Genomic DNA, 15,500 nt, shown 5'->3' on the forward strand with positions numbered 1-15,500 from the left:
ACTTGTCAACTAATAGGACTAATTGATGATTTTTCAAAAGGTTTAGATAATAGTGAACAAATAGATGCTATCTTACTAGATTTTTCTAAGGCTTTTGACAAAGTTCACCATAGTTTGCTTAAAAAATTAAAATATTTCGGCATTAATGGTCCACTGCATCAGTGGATTAAAGATTTTCTGATAGGGAGAGAACAAACTGTAATAATAAATGGCTCTAAATCAACACCGATAACAGTAAACTCAGGTGTACCTCAAGGAACAGTCTTGGGTCCACTACTATTTTTAATTTGCATAAATGATTTACCAAATTGCATTACTTCAGGAACAAAAGTCAGATTATTTGCAGACGATTGCATAATATATAGAACAATAAAAACAACACAAGACACAGATATTTTACAAAGAGAATTAGATGAATTACAGAAATGGGAATCAAATTGGAGCATGTCTTTCCACCCAGAAAAATGTCAGTTGTTAAGAGTAACAAAAAAACTAAAACAAATTAATTCCACTTATCTTATTCATGGCAAACCAGTAACACAGACTAAAAATGCAAAATACCTAGGTGTTATAATAAATGAAAAACTGTCATGGAATCCACATATCAAACAAAGCATTAGGATTTATTAAAAGAAATTTTTATAAATCAAATAAGAACATAAAACTAAAATGTTATTTAACCTTGGTTAGGCCAATAATAGAATATGCATCCTCCGTTTGGGACCCCTCAACTCAAGATAACATTAAGAAACTAGAACAGACACAAAATAGACCAGTGAGATTCATAACAAACGAATATTCACATTTGACTAGAGTAACACCTTTAGTAAAATCACTAAATTTAGAAAGCCTTCAGGACAGAAGGCTCAAAAGTAAAGTAGCAATCATACATAAAACACTGAACCATAATCTTCAAATACAAAAACAAAATTTAATAAAATACTCTGAAAGACACAAAGATAAAGGCACATTCCTCGTCCCATATGCTAGGACAAATTTGTACAAATACTCCTTCTTCCCTAGTGCTATTAGAGCATGGAATGGGTTGCCTGAGCTAGCCAGGAAAACCAGTGACTTGGCAGAATTTAAGTCATTGGTTAATATGCATGACTAAATGCATGACGCGTAGGACGTAATCATCGTCTTTTTTGAAGTAACGTCTGTATTATATAAGATAAGAAGAAGAGAGCTAGAGTCTGACACAACTATTGTTAAAGGAGAGCTAGAGTCTGACACAACTATTGTTAAAGGAGAGCTAGAGTCTGACACAACTATTGTTAAAAGAGAGCTAGAGTCTGACACAACTATTGTTAAAAGAGAGCTTGAGTCTGACACAACTATTGTTAAAGGAGAGCTAGAGTCTGACACAACTATTGTTAAAGGAGAGCTAGAGTCTGACACAACTATTATATATTACTACCTATACAAGATACAAAGGGAGAGAAACTAAAAAACAACAATGAGACTTTCCTAAAATTAAATTAATCACATTCATTTGCTCTTGCTAGACTTTTTTTGGCCTGGAAACTTCTGGACTTTTTTTTTAGAAGATAAAAGAAAATAGAAAGCCATAAAATGATCTAAAGAAATGTAGGCATGACATAGAAGGAAAATAATGTCATTAAAGAATTTAAAAAAAAAAAAAAAGCATAAAGATAAGTGCAATGGACAATTCATCCAGATCAAATCTCTTTCTATTATGGTTAATCATATTTCTCAAACTACAGATCCTGGGAATGAGTGAAGTTCGATGGAACACATTCGGTGAAACAAGACTGCAATCAGGAGAAACCCTTCTCTTCTCTGGAAAGGAAAAAGAAGATGACTTACATGAAAATGGTGTAGCACTACTACTAAACAAGGAAGCTTTCAAAAGTCTTTTAGAATGGGAACCAGTTTCAGAACGAATAATTAGAGCCAAATTTTTGTCTAAGTTCAAAAATGTTCACATCATTATGTGCTATGCTCCCACCAACCTTGCAAGTGATACTGACAAAAATACATTCTATGACCAACTGCAAAGTATAGTTGACAAAATACCTACAAGAGATGTTTTGATCGTCATGGGAGACTTGAATGCCAAAGTGGGAAGTGACAACAGAGAGAGAGAGAAAAGTATGGGCACCCATGGACTTGGCACCATAAACGAAAATGGAGAAATGTTTGCAGACTTCTGCACATTTAATGAATTAGTGATAGGAGGCAGCATTTTCCCCCACAAAAAATGCCACAAAGTGACATGGGTTTCACCAGACAATAAAACAGAGAATCAAATCGACCACATTACCATACGGCGGAACTGGAGAAGCACATTACTAGATGTACGAAACAGAAGAGGAGCAGATATTGGCTCAGACCACCACCTAGTTGTTGCCAAACTAAAAATGAAGCTGGCCAGCAATAAAACAGAAAGAAACAAAAGGAAAAGATTTGACCTAGACAAGCTCAACAACACACAGATTAAAAAAGAATTCCAACTATCCCTTCAAAATAGATTTGCTGTGCTACAACTAGATGAGGCCAAACAAAGCGTCGATAAATCTTGGCAAAATTTCAAAGAAATTATTACTGAAACAAGCAATGAAGTACTAAGCCTTAACCCTAAGAAGAAAAAACAGTGGATTAGTGACGAGACATGGAAATTAATCGAAGAAAGGAAATGCGCTAAACAGGCAGTTAACCTAGCAAAAACAAGAAACCACAAGCAACAATCAAAACAAGACTACCAAGCAGTTTCACAGAAAGTCACCAAAATGCTTAGACAAGACAAACGATCATTTTACAATAATCTGGCAGAACAGGCAGAAGAAGCAGCAGGTAAAGGAGATATAAAACAACTATACAAAATCACCAAACTTCTCAGTACCAAAAAGGCTAATTGCAATGTTCCAGTCCGAAACAAATACGGAAAACTACTTTCTTCAATAAATGAACAACTTGAAAGATGGAAAGAATATTTTCAAGAAGTGCTCAATAGACCTAAACCACGAAATCCACCAGATCTAAATGCAGGACCAACACTAGACATAAACATGGAAGAAATAACGAAAGAAGAAATAAGGAATGCACTCAAACAAATGAAGACAGGTAAAGCAGCTGGAATTGACAACATACCACCCGAAGTCCTAAAAGAAGGAGGAAGTGAAATAGTTGACCAAATGCACAAACTATTCAACAAAATTTGGTTAACAGAAACACCTCCGGGTGAGTGGAAAAAGGGCTTGCTAATTAAAATACCAAAGAGTGGAGATCTATCACAATGTGAGAAATGGCGAGGCATCACTTTGCTGTCAGTACCAAGCAAGATTTTTAGCAGAATCCTACTAAACAGAATAAAGGGAGCATGTGATGAACACCTAAGGGAAGAACAGGCCGGATTCAGAAAAGGGAGATCTTGTGCTGACCAAATAGCTACACTCAAGATAATTGTAGAACAATGTGTCGAATGGCAATCTCCTCTCTATGCAACTTTTGTTGACTTTGAAAAAGCTTTTGATAGTGTCGACAGAGAATCTATCTGGACTGTAATGAGACATTATGGGATCCCCAATAAAATAATAACCATAATCAAGAACCTTTATGATGGTTTCACCTGCCAAGTAACCCACTGTGGCAAGCTGTCAGAGGAATTTCCAGTCACAACAGGAGTCAAACAGGGATGTCTTCTTTCACCACTCCTGTTCCTTCTAGTACTGGATTGGGTCACAAAAGAAGCCTACTCTAACGCAGGGAAAGGAATCCAATGGACTCTCACACAAAAGCTGGAAGATCTGGAATTCGCTGATGACATAGCCCTATTATCACACAGACTACAGGATATGCAAGAAAAGGTCACAGCTTTAAGCGAAGTAGGAAAAAGAGTAGGCCTCAAAATAAACCACCAAAAAACTAAAGTACTTAAAGTAAACAATAAACAAAGTGGAGACATAGTATTGGATTCTCAGACAATAGACCAAGTAGAAAATTTTATATACCTTGGGAGTGTAGTCAGTATATCAGGTGGAACAGATGAAGACATTAAACGCCGTATAAATCTAGCACGTCAGACATTTACACAGCTAAAACCAACCTGGAAATCTCCTTACATCTCAAACAAGAATAAACTAAGAATCTTTAATTCTAATGTCAAGGCTGTCCTACTGTATGGTTCTGAAACATGGAAAACAACTGAAGCCACAACAAAAAAAATACAGACCTTCATCAACAGATGCCTGAGAAATATCCTAAAAATACACTGGTATGACAAAGTAGAAAACACCAAACTGTGGGAGATGAGTGGACAGAAAAATATAGAAGTGCAGATCTTAGAGAGGAAGTGGAGATGGATTGGTCACACCCTTAGAAAAGATACCAGCAACAGAGCTAGGCAGGCCATAGAGTGGAACCCCCAGGGAACAAGACGCAGAGGAAGACCAAAAAGAACATGGCGACGCAGTGTACTTGAAGAAGCAGAGAAGACCGGGAAGAGCTGGGACACCATCAAAAAGATAGCAAGAGACCGTGGAGAGTGGCGTGTTTATGTCGAGGCCCTATGTTCCATGAGGAACTCAAAGGAATGATGATGATATTTCTCAAGATATTTATGTTCACATCAATTTAGTTAATGTTGAAAATATGCAGATATTGGGCGTTTGTTGAATCATTCTTTTCATTAAAGCCTATCGTTTTTTATTTTTATATTTTGTAAGTCTATAATTCTCATCATTAACTAGTAAAAAGCAAAGTTTGTAAAAGGTTGGTTTCTATTGTAACCATAATCCAGAGCCAAAATATTATGTAAGTGTCCTGACATTCCCAAACACTAATTTGCAAGCCACAAATAGGGTTCTATTCTCTATAAATTTGACCTGATTTTTTTTTACATTTACTTATTAGATAAGATTTGTACTCAATCAGTTAATTATATTGTATTTCTTTAAAATAAGTTAGAGGTGAAGGGGGGACTATTCCTCTGGATACAAGGTTGTTTTTTTTCTCGTTACTGGAGAGCAGGACTAAACTTCTTAAGGCCATACAATTCTTAAAGAACTTTTTAGCCCGAGGTGGAATAATGAGGATGACATAATGTTATAAATCACTAAGGCTTTAATTATGGTCTTGAGATCTACCAGATATGACCATTCGACACCGACTCGGGCAGAGTTGCGTTTACTGACCACCTAAAGGCAGCACGTAAAACCAACTCCTAGATACCTCCTTCCCTCCCACTGGTCCACAAATGAGATTGGACCAAAGCGCTCTGAGCATGCTATAAGCACGAAAGTAGCACTATATAAAAGCTGCAATAATAATTGTTCATAACAACAGATAAGTGTCAACATAAAGATTAAAAAAAGAACACATACTGGCAGCAAAACATAAAGACAAGAGGCTGAAAAATGTTAATATATTTTTTTACCCTCTTACCTCACACCTTGCGTTGGTCCACTAGTTTCTTTGACAGCTGGACCTCTAAGGGACGTCCCAGGGCGTGAGACATTGGCTATAACATTGTCATCCATCAGTATTTCGGCTAACCCTTCTTCATCCACCTCAACTTCATCCACGTACACCTGGTTTGTAAGTGCTCTTGTTTTTAAATGCCATGCAGCCTTAGAAATATAAAAGTTGACAATTCTTTTTGTAAGCTATTGGAATTTGTAAAATGTAGAACCTGATTTAATCATCAATGAATTTCAGATAATAAGCTATATATTATAAACACAATAGAAACTATTATAAAGTAGATGTTATGATGCTGTATCTTATTATAGATTACAGACATTACTTTAAACAAAAAAAAAATTACATCCTATGCTTTTCATGTGTAAATCTAGTCATGCAGTCATGTATGTAGTGTATCCCCCTCGTTTTGAACAAAGATTTGATGTAACCACTTTGAAATATTTCAGATCTAGCTCTAGCCGGGTCTTATCCCATATATATATCTGAACCTCTTACAAAATAGCAGGGAGTAGTTAACCAAGAAAGAGAACAATCTAGTTTTAGATCTTGATTATCATTAGCCTAGGACCTAGATCAAGTAGCTTTAGCTTAATATTTTGAAAGACTTGATTCCAGCTCTTTCTTATACTAAATATGAATATTATTGAAATTAAAACAGATAGACTCCATCTCACATTCATTTTCATTAATAAGAACCTAGATGATCTATCAATATAATAATGTCCAATAATGATAATTATGATAATACAAAAAAACAAATGAATAATATTAATAATTTTAAATTTAACGAGACTATTTTACCCTCCTTTGGCTTTTCGCATGGTCCCATGAGATTAAAAAACAACAACGTAGGCCTATATCTAGATAGCAGTCTTATATTTATAAATATAGATCTATATTAAATAATGAAGTTATAGATTACTGTATATAGACTATTGAGTCTATTGTCAGCATCTTAATTGTTTTGCTGAATCAGTGCACCATTTAAATGGCTGTAGGCGTGTAGCATTGGCGTCGTTGGCAACAAAAATGATAATAATATTTTATAAAATAATAATAATTAATAGATCTAGATTCTAACTAATTCATCTAGTTCTAGATATTTAATACCTGATCATATGGATTTCTCTCTAAAATTTGTGTGCAAACGTCCACTGCTTCTTTATATTTTCTTCGTCGAAAATAACTGTATGCCATAAAAAGTGGATCCATTTTTTTTTCTCACTTAGGAATTCTGAATTCGTATAAAAAGTTGGACTTGTTGCCAAATCTTAGACTGAGATCTAGAAATATAAATCTAGATTAGATCTAGGGCTATTTTATAAAAAAAAAGAGATTCTGTATAGTTTTTTTTTAAATATATAGATCTAGATATGTGTTTATTTATTTATGCATTTTTATATTAGTTGTTTAATATGTTCATATTTAAAAAGCTACGTCATAATCATCATATCTATCAAATATGTATGTAAATGTAAAATTTGACACTACTTTGTCAGGAAGTCCAGTTCCAAGGGAAGTAATGCAAAAGAAGCTTGTAATTCAGTAAAGAAAGAGTTCACTCCTCTTCCAAGACATCTGATAGTTCAGTTCGTGGTCTTCAACCTTTTTTTTTCCCTACCGCCACCCTTTCCTATTTTTTCTTTCAAAATATCCGCCAGCGCCCCCCCCCCCCCACCTCAAAGAAAAATACTAATAAAGAAGCGCCTGAATGCCAAATTTGAATAACACTTTATTTATTAATTTCCACGATGTCAAAAGAAGATAGTTAATTTAATAACAGTATGTGTCCATTGTATCAAATAAGCTGCAGTCATAGTACATACAAATTAATCTCATTGTCATGACTTTCATATCCTTCGAATAGTCCCTTTTCAAGTTAATGAATATTAGGGCAAAGTAGGCTTACTATTTTTAGGGTTAATTGTAAATTAATTTTTATATAAATATTATTATTGCTGAATTTACTAAAAATGAAATTAATCTTATGGGAACCTTGTGACGCCTCCAGTCTGACAGTATCAGAAATGTCTGGCTTTAAATTAACCAAAGTAAGGAGAAGGTCTTTTCTAGGCTACATCCAATCTATTTCTTTGCTTTATACTCATTATAATTTTGTTACGCACGAAATCCAGTTTAACCATGTCTGTTGATAGAAAAGCTAAACATAATTCCACTTTCCACCACAGTTTTGGAATTTTACAGGGACATTTAAGTCCAGCCATATCTCTGTTGTGCCTCTAATGTTAACATTCTTTTTATTGAAGACATGATTTTGTAAATCTTTTTTTTTTCTTCATGGAACTCATTTAGAACATCAGTAACAGATGTTTAAAAATTATAATTTATATTAAATTATTTTTAAATTTATTACACCCTAGAAGCAAATAGTCATTTCTTTATAAAGAATTGTTAGGTGAATTGCATAGACGTCGGTGTCCTTAGGCAGTAATTCATTTATTAACAAACAAGTTTTGTGAGATGGTAGATATCTTTCAAATAGATTGAATATCTCAATACAAGAGAAAAAATGAAAGTCAATTTCTTTCCTTGAATCGGAGGTTGGTTTCATTCATTTGTGTTAGATTACAACCAAGGCAATTACACTTACACAGACAACGAATCGAAAACTTAAGTAGAAACCCCCGCCCCCGCGGACAACTACTTTTTCAGCATTGGTTAAGGCAAAATATGCAAATCGCAACTGGGTTTGCGTGGTCATCCATAATTATCAGACTTGAGCACTGGCCTAGATAGAAAGAGAGATGAACCAGCCATTTTTCATTTGGCTCGCTCTTCTGCCAGAGCTGATGTCGTTACCCATTGCTCTGCCCATTGCTGTCTTATTTCCCCATCACTCTCCACACAGTGCAGTCTAGAGCTAGGATTTCCCAGTTTATAAAGTCGATGTCCACTTCTATGAGGTCTCGTTTGATATCATTTACATATCGGGGGTGTGGACGATCAGTTTTCCCCGTGCAGATCATCCAACAGAGATTGATCGATAAATAAGGGTGGGGGCGTTGTGTAGGTTGCCCCATCAGCGTTCGAAGGGGGAGAGCACATGCACCGCCCTTGGATTCTGAGAAGCCAATTTGTAGCTTTTTTTTTTTGCCCCATCATCATTAGTCGCAGTTTTTATTATATTTAGTTAAGGCCCAAAATATGATAAATGTCTATTTATTGTTGTTATTTGCTTTGGAGGAGAAATCCTTGTCAGTTATCTTTTGATGTGATAAATTTGGAAATTTCGTTGAACAAGATTGAAGAGTGCGGTCATCTTGGTAAATGTGTTTACATGTTGCGGAGTTGCAGTCAGTGATAATGCTCGATAAAAATAAAATTAAAATAGCAGGTGGAAATAAGGAAGTTCTTCACATGCTATCGTCTGAGTCAAAACGTTGATTTAAATCAAACGAAGCACTAGCAACAAAAGGAAACTAAAAAAAATATACGAGCAGCAGCATTATGACTGCATTTGCTGGGTATTTTGGTGATGAAACTCAGGCACTGAGCGATTTGGGGCGTTCGATTTGTTGATGGCGATTGTATTCGAGAAAGCTTCTTTGATTTTCTCCCTGTTGTTAAGAGAGACGCACTGTCTGTCTAACGCCATTGTCAGCAAATGCATTAAGTACAGTCTAGACATGGATAGACTACTCGGCTAAAGTTAGCATTCAGAACTGTATTGAGGCAAGGATTAGTGAATACATATATCCAAAAGCAGTCTTTGTCCCTTTTGTGTCTTACAGACTTGACCTTGTTGTCAATGACATGAATGACGTTTAGATATACGTAATGGTGTTGGAATAGAATAGCACATCAGCAATCTCATTGACATAATCACAAACCAATTTGACCATGCCGAGGAATACTTCAAGGATGGCATCCCTAGTAAGGCGAGACAGCTGGCAAACAAACTTGGTATTGAGTTGATGCTGCCAAGAGTTTGTAGTCGACAGACATACCGAGATAAAACCACATTTTTGGATTTATTTATTACAGACCACGGGTTAGCATTCCCTATCTTGATAGGTTAGTTTCTTCAGTAACGTCTCGCTTTTCGAGCAATACCAATGCTCAGTTCAACCTGTTTTGTCTTCATCGTAAAACGATTCAAAAATATCAGTACTGTGAACGATAAGCGTTCTTTGCTGGCTTGTCTATCGCGACGAGAAGCTTTAATAAAGCTATTGACAGTTTTGGCAGTGCCACAGTCTCGGTGGACATTCCCTGTTAAATGTTCATTCTTGGGTTAAGATGGTAATAAGACACGCGAAACTCCAGATATAGAAACAGGAAGTAGATTGACTAAACTTGACTTTGAGTTCAGTCAGTCAGTCAAGTGGTATCCTTTGGACAAGGCAGTCAAGTAGTATCTTTTGGTCCAGTACGGACAGTAGTGACTTATAGAGTCAAGTAGTAATTTGGAGTTAAGAAGTATCTTTTGGGCAGTTGAAGCCAGTGGTCACTTGAGACATGTATTTCTAGTAGTTATTATTCTGTTCTATTATTATTATTATTAAGTATTTGTTACCCGCTGTTATGCGGACGTTACTTGAATTCTATTTTGGAGAATTTGACATGTTGGATATATTTGATACCACTGTTATGCGGATGTTACTTTGTTTCTTATTGGATTGTATAACCGACAAGGAGTGCAGTATTATTATTGTTATCAAATAAACTTTATATTTTGTCTGCTGAAACGGACTTAAGTCAATCTGTAGTATCTATGTTTGTCACGTGTCAAGTGTGACTCCAGGAAGCACGAACCCAGCATTCTTCAACATTACAATTTAAACTATCTTTTACAGGCAGCCACATTCGACATTTGCAGTTTTTGTTTGATTGATCGCAGGGAGTCACGGATAACCTTAACAACGTGTGCAGTAAATAGTTTTGCATGTGAAGGATTTTTTTTAAATTTCATGAAACAATTATTTAAAGTGCACTTCATGTTTTTAATATTCTCCGTAACAAGAAAGATGAAGCTGCGACTTTGAACCATAGGTGGCAACTTGCAGCACCCTGCAAAACGTCCTTCGGGCGTCCCTAGTTGTTCCGTTTATTTCTTTTATAAAAAGGTCACGTGGTGTCCAAAGGTTGAATGAAAAAGTAAATATTAAAAATATTGATTGAAAAAAAATCATTCGCATTGAACATTGACGATGTTATCTCAAGTTTGGCACATGATTCCTACGATTAAACAATAGCTGATTATTTTCCAAGAACTGAGAAAATGATAATAGTGTAACTATAAATAGAACTCGTGTTATCTTTAAAGATAAAGTAGCATCATTGTTTATTGTTTATGATTTTTTTTTAGAAAGATAAAAGATATAACTTTATTTAATTAACTTTTAGAAAAAAATCTTGACTTCAAAATGTAGTAGTTGTCAGCTGTAGACTTATGTAGATCTACTTAGCTTTCTATTAGGGATTTTTACCATAAACTAATTGAACTATATTTAATTATGAACAGAAGTGACCTATAATTTTAACCAAATCTCAATACGCGGCATCTCATCTTGGTATCAAATATCCTAGGTAGTTGCCAATATGATTTTCAATAACTAAGTCATAGAGTTGAAGTCTCTAATATTTAAATTATTTTGTGCTACAGAACATTTCATTCTGCAGTGCTAAAAAAAAAAAGGGTGCAAGAAAATGAACCTATACCTGTAATACAATAGATCTGAACAACAGTTCCTTTATTTTTGTACACCGGATACACCAAACAACAACTAGCTATTTTCCGCCATATATAATACTCTCAAATATTATAGGTCCTTCTGTGACTGTTCTGTCGTATCCGCCTGTTCAAAGCGCATTTTTTAGTCCCTAGATAAAAGGGACCATGTGTTGCTGAAGTATTATGGTTTCTTTCTCAACCTTTACGAGGTCCAAAGAAAAGCCCAGATACTAAACTCAGTTGCATAATCTAATGGCAGAGCAACACATTAGTTGGTTATCCTAAAGTCTGGCGGGCTCCACTCTTGAAGTCTTTGCAACGCAAGACAATGCTAGACAACGCTAGACAGCGGTCGTTTGGAATTAGTATGGCTCCTCCCCTAGATATAGTTCCCTTTCAGACCTAGAGATCTATAAGGCAGAAGATACAAAGGTCATCTGTTTCTGTGGCCCAGTACAACGACCAACCGACTTTACTTTTACCCAACTAATGCCATCTACCCGTTAAAGCTGGGTGGACTCAAAGGCACACTGAAGATCGAGAAAGTATAAATCCCAGGATTCGAATACAGGACCCCCGGTTCGGAAGTCAAGTGCTTTACCACTCATCCAGCGCGCCTTCCTTCTGTATATAAAAAAAATAAAATAAATGTTCCCCCCTAGCAAACTACAATCACCAAGCGTAAGTACGTGGGACGGTTTAAGTTTAAAACCCGCCTCCATTTGGTTATACGTTTAAACACACCCTCCAGGAAGTTTGGAGCTTAAAACCCCTCTCTTCAATATAAAACTGAAGAAAACTACAGTTTTTACAAGTTCAACCCTACCCCAAAATAAAATAAATTTACACATTGATTTGTTTTTCTACCAGTCGCAGGCTCCATTAATAAATGGCCACAATTTTTTACTACAAAAGTAGCAGTGCTTTTGTTCTGTAGACTCCTCTGAGTACGCATTTTTAAAATTTCAAATACAAGAAATAATACTTGGCGCAGCGGCTGTGATCTCCTAGCTGGGCTGTCGTTACACTAACTCCAGAGAGAGACTATTTTAGGGTACAAAAGACGTCCGATAAAAATGAATGAACTGGATGAAAAGAAGGTTGAAACTGGCTATAACAATCTTCACATTTGAAATGGAACAGCACTGTTCAAAAACAATTTTTAAAAAAGGGGAGGGGGTAAAAAAAAAGATTTTCAAAGAAGAACTATTGAACTGTTTAGGATGTGAGGGACAGGGGGGGGGGGTGACACTGTGCATAAAATATAACAAAGCGATATCCGTCAGTCTAATAAAAATACTAACACTAGGTAGTCTCTGAAAACCTGACAAGTAAACAGTCATATACAGGGGGAACCTAGAGAGACAAAAAAAGCCAAAGTACATCCAACTTCACGTCTAAGGAAGTCATCAACACACTGGAGTTGGTCCCGAACTGTGGGCTGAATCTGTTACATAACTTTATTCTCCGTCCAATGAGTCTTGTACATTTTATGGCTTCTAACTGTAATATTTCTAGCTCGCGTTTTTTTCTTTTTAATTTCCTCAGCCAATGAGATGGCTGGATGCGAGGGCGTGTTGTTGTTTATTTCGGAGTACAGTTAGAGGCCTACGTTCAAAATGTATTGGGTCATTCTTATTGGGCATTTGTTAACTCTTTCTCTCCGTAATTATTTTTCCACGTTTTGAAGGAATTGTTCATTTGGCTCATTACTATTTCACTACCCTGTTATGATTGGGCTTCAATATCTTTGTTGTTTGTTATCAGAAAATGTTGTATTTGGTATAGAATTAAATGGGAATGCATGCTCTTTTGTATATAATTCAAAGTCAAGTTTAAAAAGTTAATCATTAATTTAATTTAATGATGTCAAAATTAACGATGGTATCGTCGATTAGGAGAGAAAGAGTTAAAGCACAACTGCATAGTGAGAGTCACGGGCATTTAAAAGAAAGAAATATTCTCCCGTTGTTACAGCACAAAACAAATAATTTAGTTCTTTCTACTTTATAAACTTTTTTGTTTTACAAAGCTTGTATCAGCTGACTGTGTCTGGTAACAAGCTTATAAACTTTATTTCTCCCACACCCCTTCTCGTAGCAAGTTGAAAATTTGAACAATTATTGACATAGACATGAATCAATATAGTAGTCATTTGGTAATTAATTATTTTGTTTGATACCAACTCATTTTAACCACGATGTGTGTTGCCAACTGTAAGATTTAAACTATTGTTGGTACAAATGCGAAAAAATGTTCTAAAAAAACTGACCAGTCAAAATATGGATTTTTTTCTCTATTGTGTGGATTTACATAGCATTCACAATACTATTAAGGTTATGGTTGGGGGGGGGGGTGAATGGAACAGAAAAAAAAGGGGGGGGGGTGACTTTCAAATTAGCTAGACTTTGTAAAGCAACCTCCCCTCGATCCGTGTTTACCATTCAGTGCTAATCATTCGGTGCTCACCATTCAGTGCTTACCATTCAGTGCTTAACATTCGGTACTTACCATTCAGTATTTACCATTCGGTGCTTACCATTCAGTATTTACCATTCGGTACTTACCTTTCAGTGTTTATCATTCAGTGCTCACCATTTGGTGTTTACAATTCAGTGTTTACCATTCATGTTTACCATCCGGTGCTTACCATTCTGTGCTTACAATTCGGTGTTTACCATTCTGTGTTTACCACTCAGTATTTACAATTCAGTATTTACCATTTGGTACTTACCTTTCAGTACTTACCGTTCAGTGTTTACCATTCAGTGCTTATCATTCAGTGTTTAACATTCAGTGCTTACCATTCTCCTCACTTTCGTCCACCATGAAGCACGTTTCAAGAATTCACTGCAGCCTCAAACAATCTGTTAGTGAAATGAATTTAAACCAGCACCACGAACGGGGGTGGGGTGTAAATTAACATTTCTGTCCTAGTTACCATGAACAATGAGCGCCGAAGTTTCGCAAATTTGTGAAAACGTTTCGCCTTTATAGTTCCGTTCCTTGAATCATGTCGAAAGAAAATTATTTGGTCTAATTCTGTTCTGTAATCAGGGATGGATTTAGACACGGGCTATATCCCTGCTTTACCTTAGTCTGTTGGACCGTTGGGTCACCACACAAGATCTGTTGATCGTCTTTCTCCATTCCTCTCTGTCTTTTGTCATTGATATAATCTCTTTTAATAGCATCCCCGTCCATTCGTCTTTCCAAATTGTTTTGAGTTGTGCAAGCGCTGCTGTGGACTGGGCAACTCTGGTCAGTAGTTCAGGGTTTGGTATCTTCATCTGACACGATAGCTCCTTTACTGATGTCTCCTTTATGGCTCCTTTACTGTTGTCTCTTGTATGGCTCCTTTACTGTTGTCTCTTGTATGGCTCCTTTACTGATGTCTCTTTCATGGCTCCTTTACTGTTGTCTCTTGTATGGCTCCATTACTGATGTCTCTTTCATGGCTCCTTTACTGTTGTCTCTTGTATGGCTCCTTTACTGATGTCTCTTTCATGGCTCCTTTACTGTTGTCTCTTGTATGGCTCCTTTACTGATGTCTCTTGTCATTGATATAATCTCTTTTAATAGCATCCCCGTCCATTCGTCTTTCCAAATTGTTTTGAGTTGTGCAAGCGCTGCTGTGGACTGGGCAACTCTGGTCAGTAGTTCAGGGTTTGGTATCTTCATCTGACACGATAGCTCCTTTACTGATGTCTCCTTTATGGCTCCTTTACTGTTGTCTCTTGTATGGCTCCTTTACTGTTGTCTCTTGTATGGCTCCTTTACTGATGTCTCTTTCATGGCTCCTTTACTGTTGTCTCTTGTATGGCTCCATTACTGATGTCTCTTTCATGGCTCCTTTACTGTTGTCTCTTGTATGGCTCCTTTACTGATGTCTCTTTCATGGCTCCTTTACTGTTGTCTCTTGTATGGCTCCTTTACTGATGTCTCTTTCATGGCTCCTTTACTGTTGTCTCTTGTATGGTTCCATTACTGATGTCTCTTGTATGGCTCCATTACTGATGTCTCTTGTATGACTCCATTACTGATGTCTCCTTTATGGCTCCATTACTGATGTCTCTTTCATGGCTCCTTTACTGTTGTCTCTTGTATGGCTCCTTTACTGATGTCTGTTGTATGGCTCCATTACTGATGTCTCTTGTATGGCTCCATTACTGATGTCTCTAGTATGACTCCATTACTGATGTCTCTTGTATGGCTCCATTACTGATGTCTCTTGTATGGCTCCATTACTGATGTCTCTAGTATGGCTCCATTACTGATGTCTCTAGTATGGCTCCATTACTGATGTCTCTAGTATGGCTCCATTACTGATGTCTCTTGTATGGCTCCATTACTGATGTCT

The 15,500-nt window shown here is 36.3% G+C and overlaps 1 protein-coding gene across 2 annotated transcripts in view; it reads right to left on the reverse strand.

Moving 5' to 3' along the window:
- LOC106063739 (tetratricopeptide repeat protein 8-like) overlaps window positions 1–6,733 on the reverse strand; it is a 45,504-nt gene extending 38,771 nt beyond the window's left edge. The window contains exons 1-2 of one of the 2 annotated variants that reach the window (XM_013222193.2): window positions 6,556–6,733; window positions 5,407–5,591 (exon numbers count right to left, since the gene is read on the reverse strand). In XM_013222193.2, coding sequence (XP_013077647.2) covers window positions 5,407–5,591; window positions 6,556–6,657 — 287 coding nt within the window. In that variant the 5' untranslated portion in view covers window positions 6,658–6,733. Of the gene's footprint in view, window positions 1–5,406; window positions 5,592–6,246; window positions 6,360–6,555 lie in introns of those variants that run through there. The other variant, XM_056022179.1, reaches the window with a different exon arrangement.
- Window positions 6,734–15,500: the final 8,767 nt, after the last annotated feature.

Source organism: Biomphalaria glabrata, chromosome 3 (genome assembly GCF_947242115.1).
Source record: "Biomphalaria glabrata chromosome 3, xgBioGlab47.1, whole genome shotgun sequence".
Taxonomy (NCBI): domain Eukaryota; kingdom Metazoa; phylum Mollusca; class Gastropoda; family Planorbidae; genus Biomphalaria; species Biomphalaria glabrata.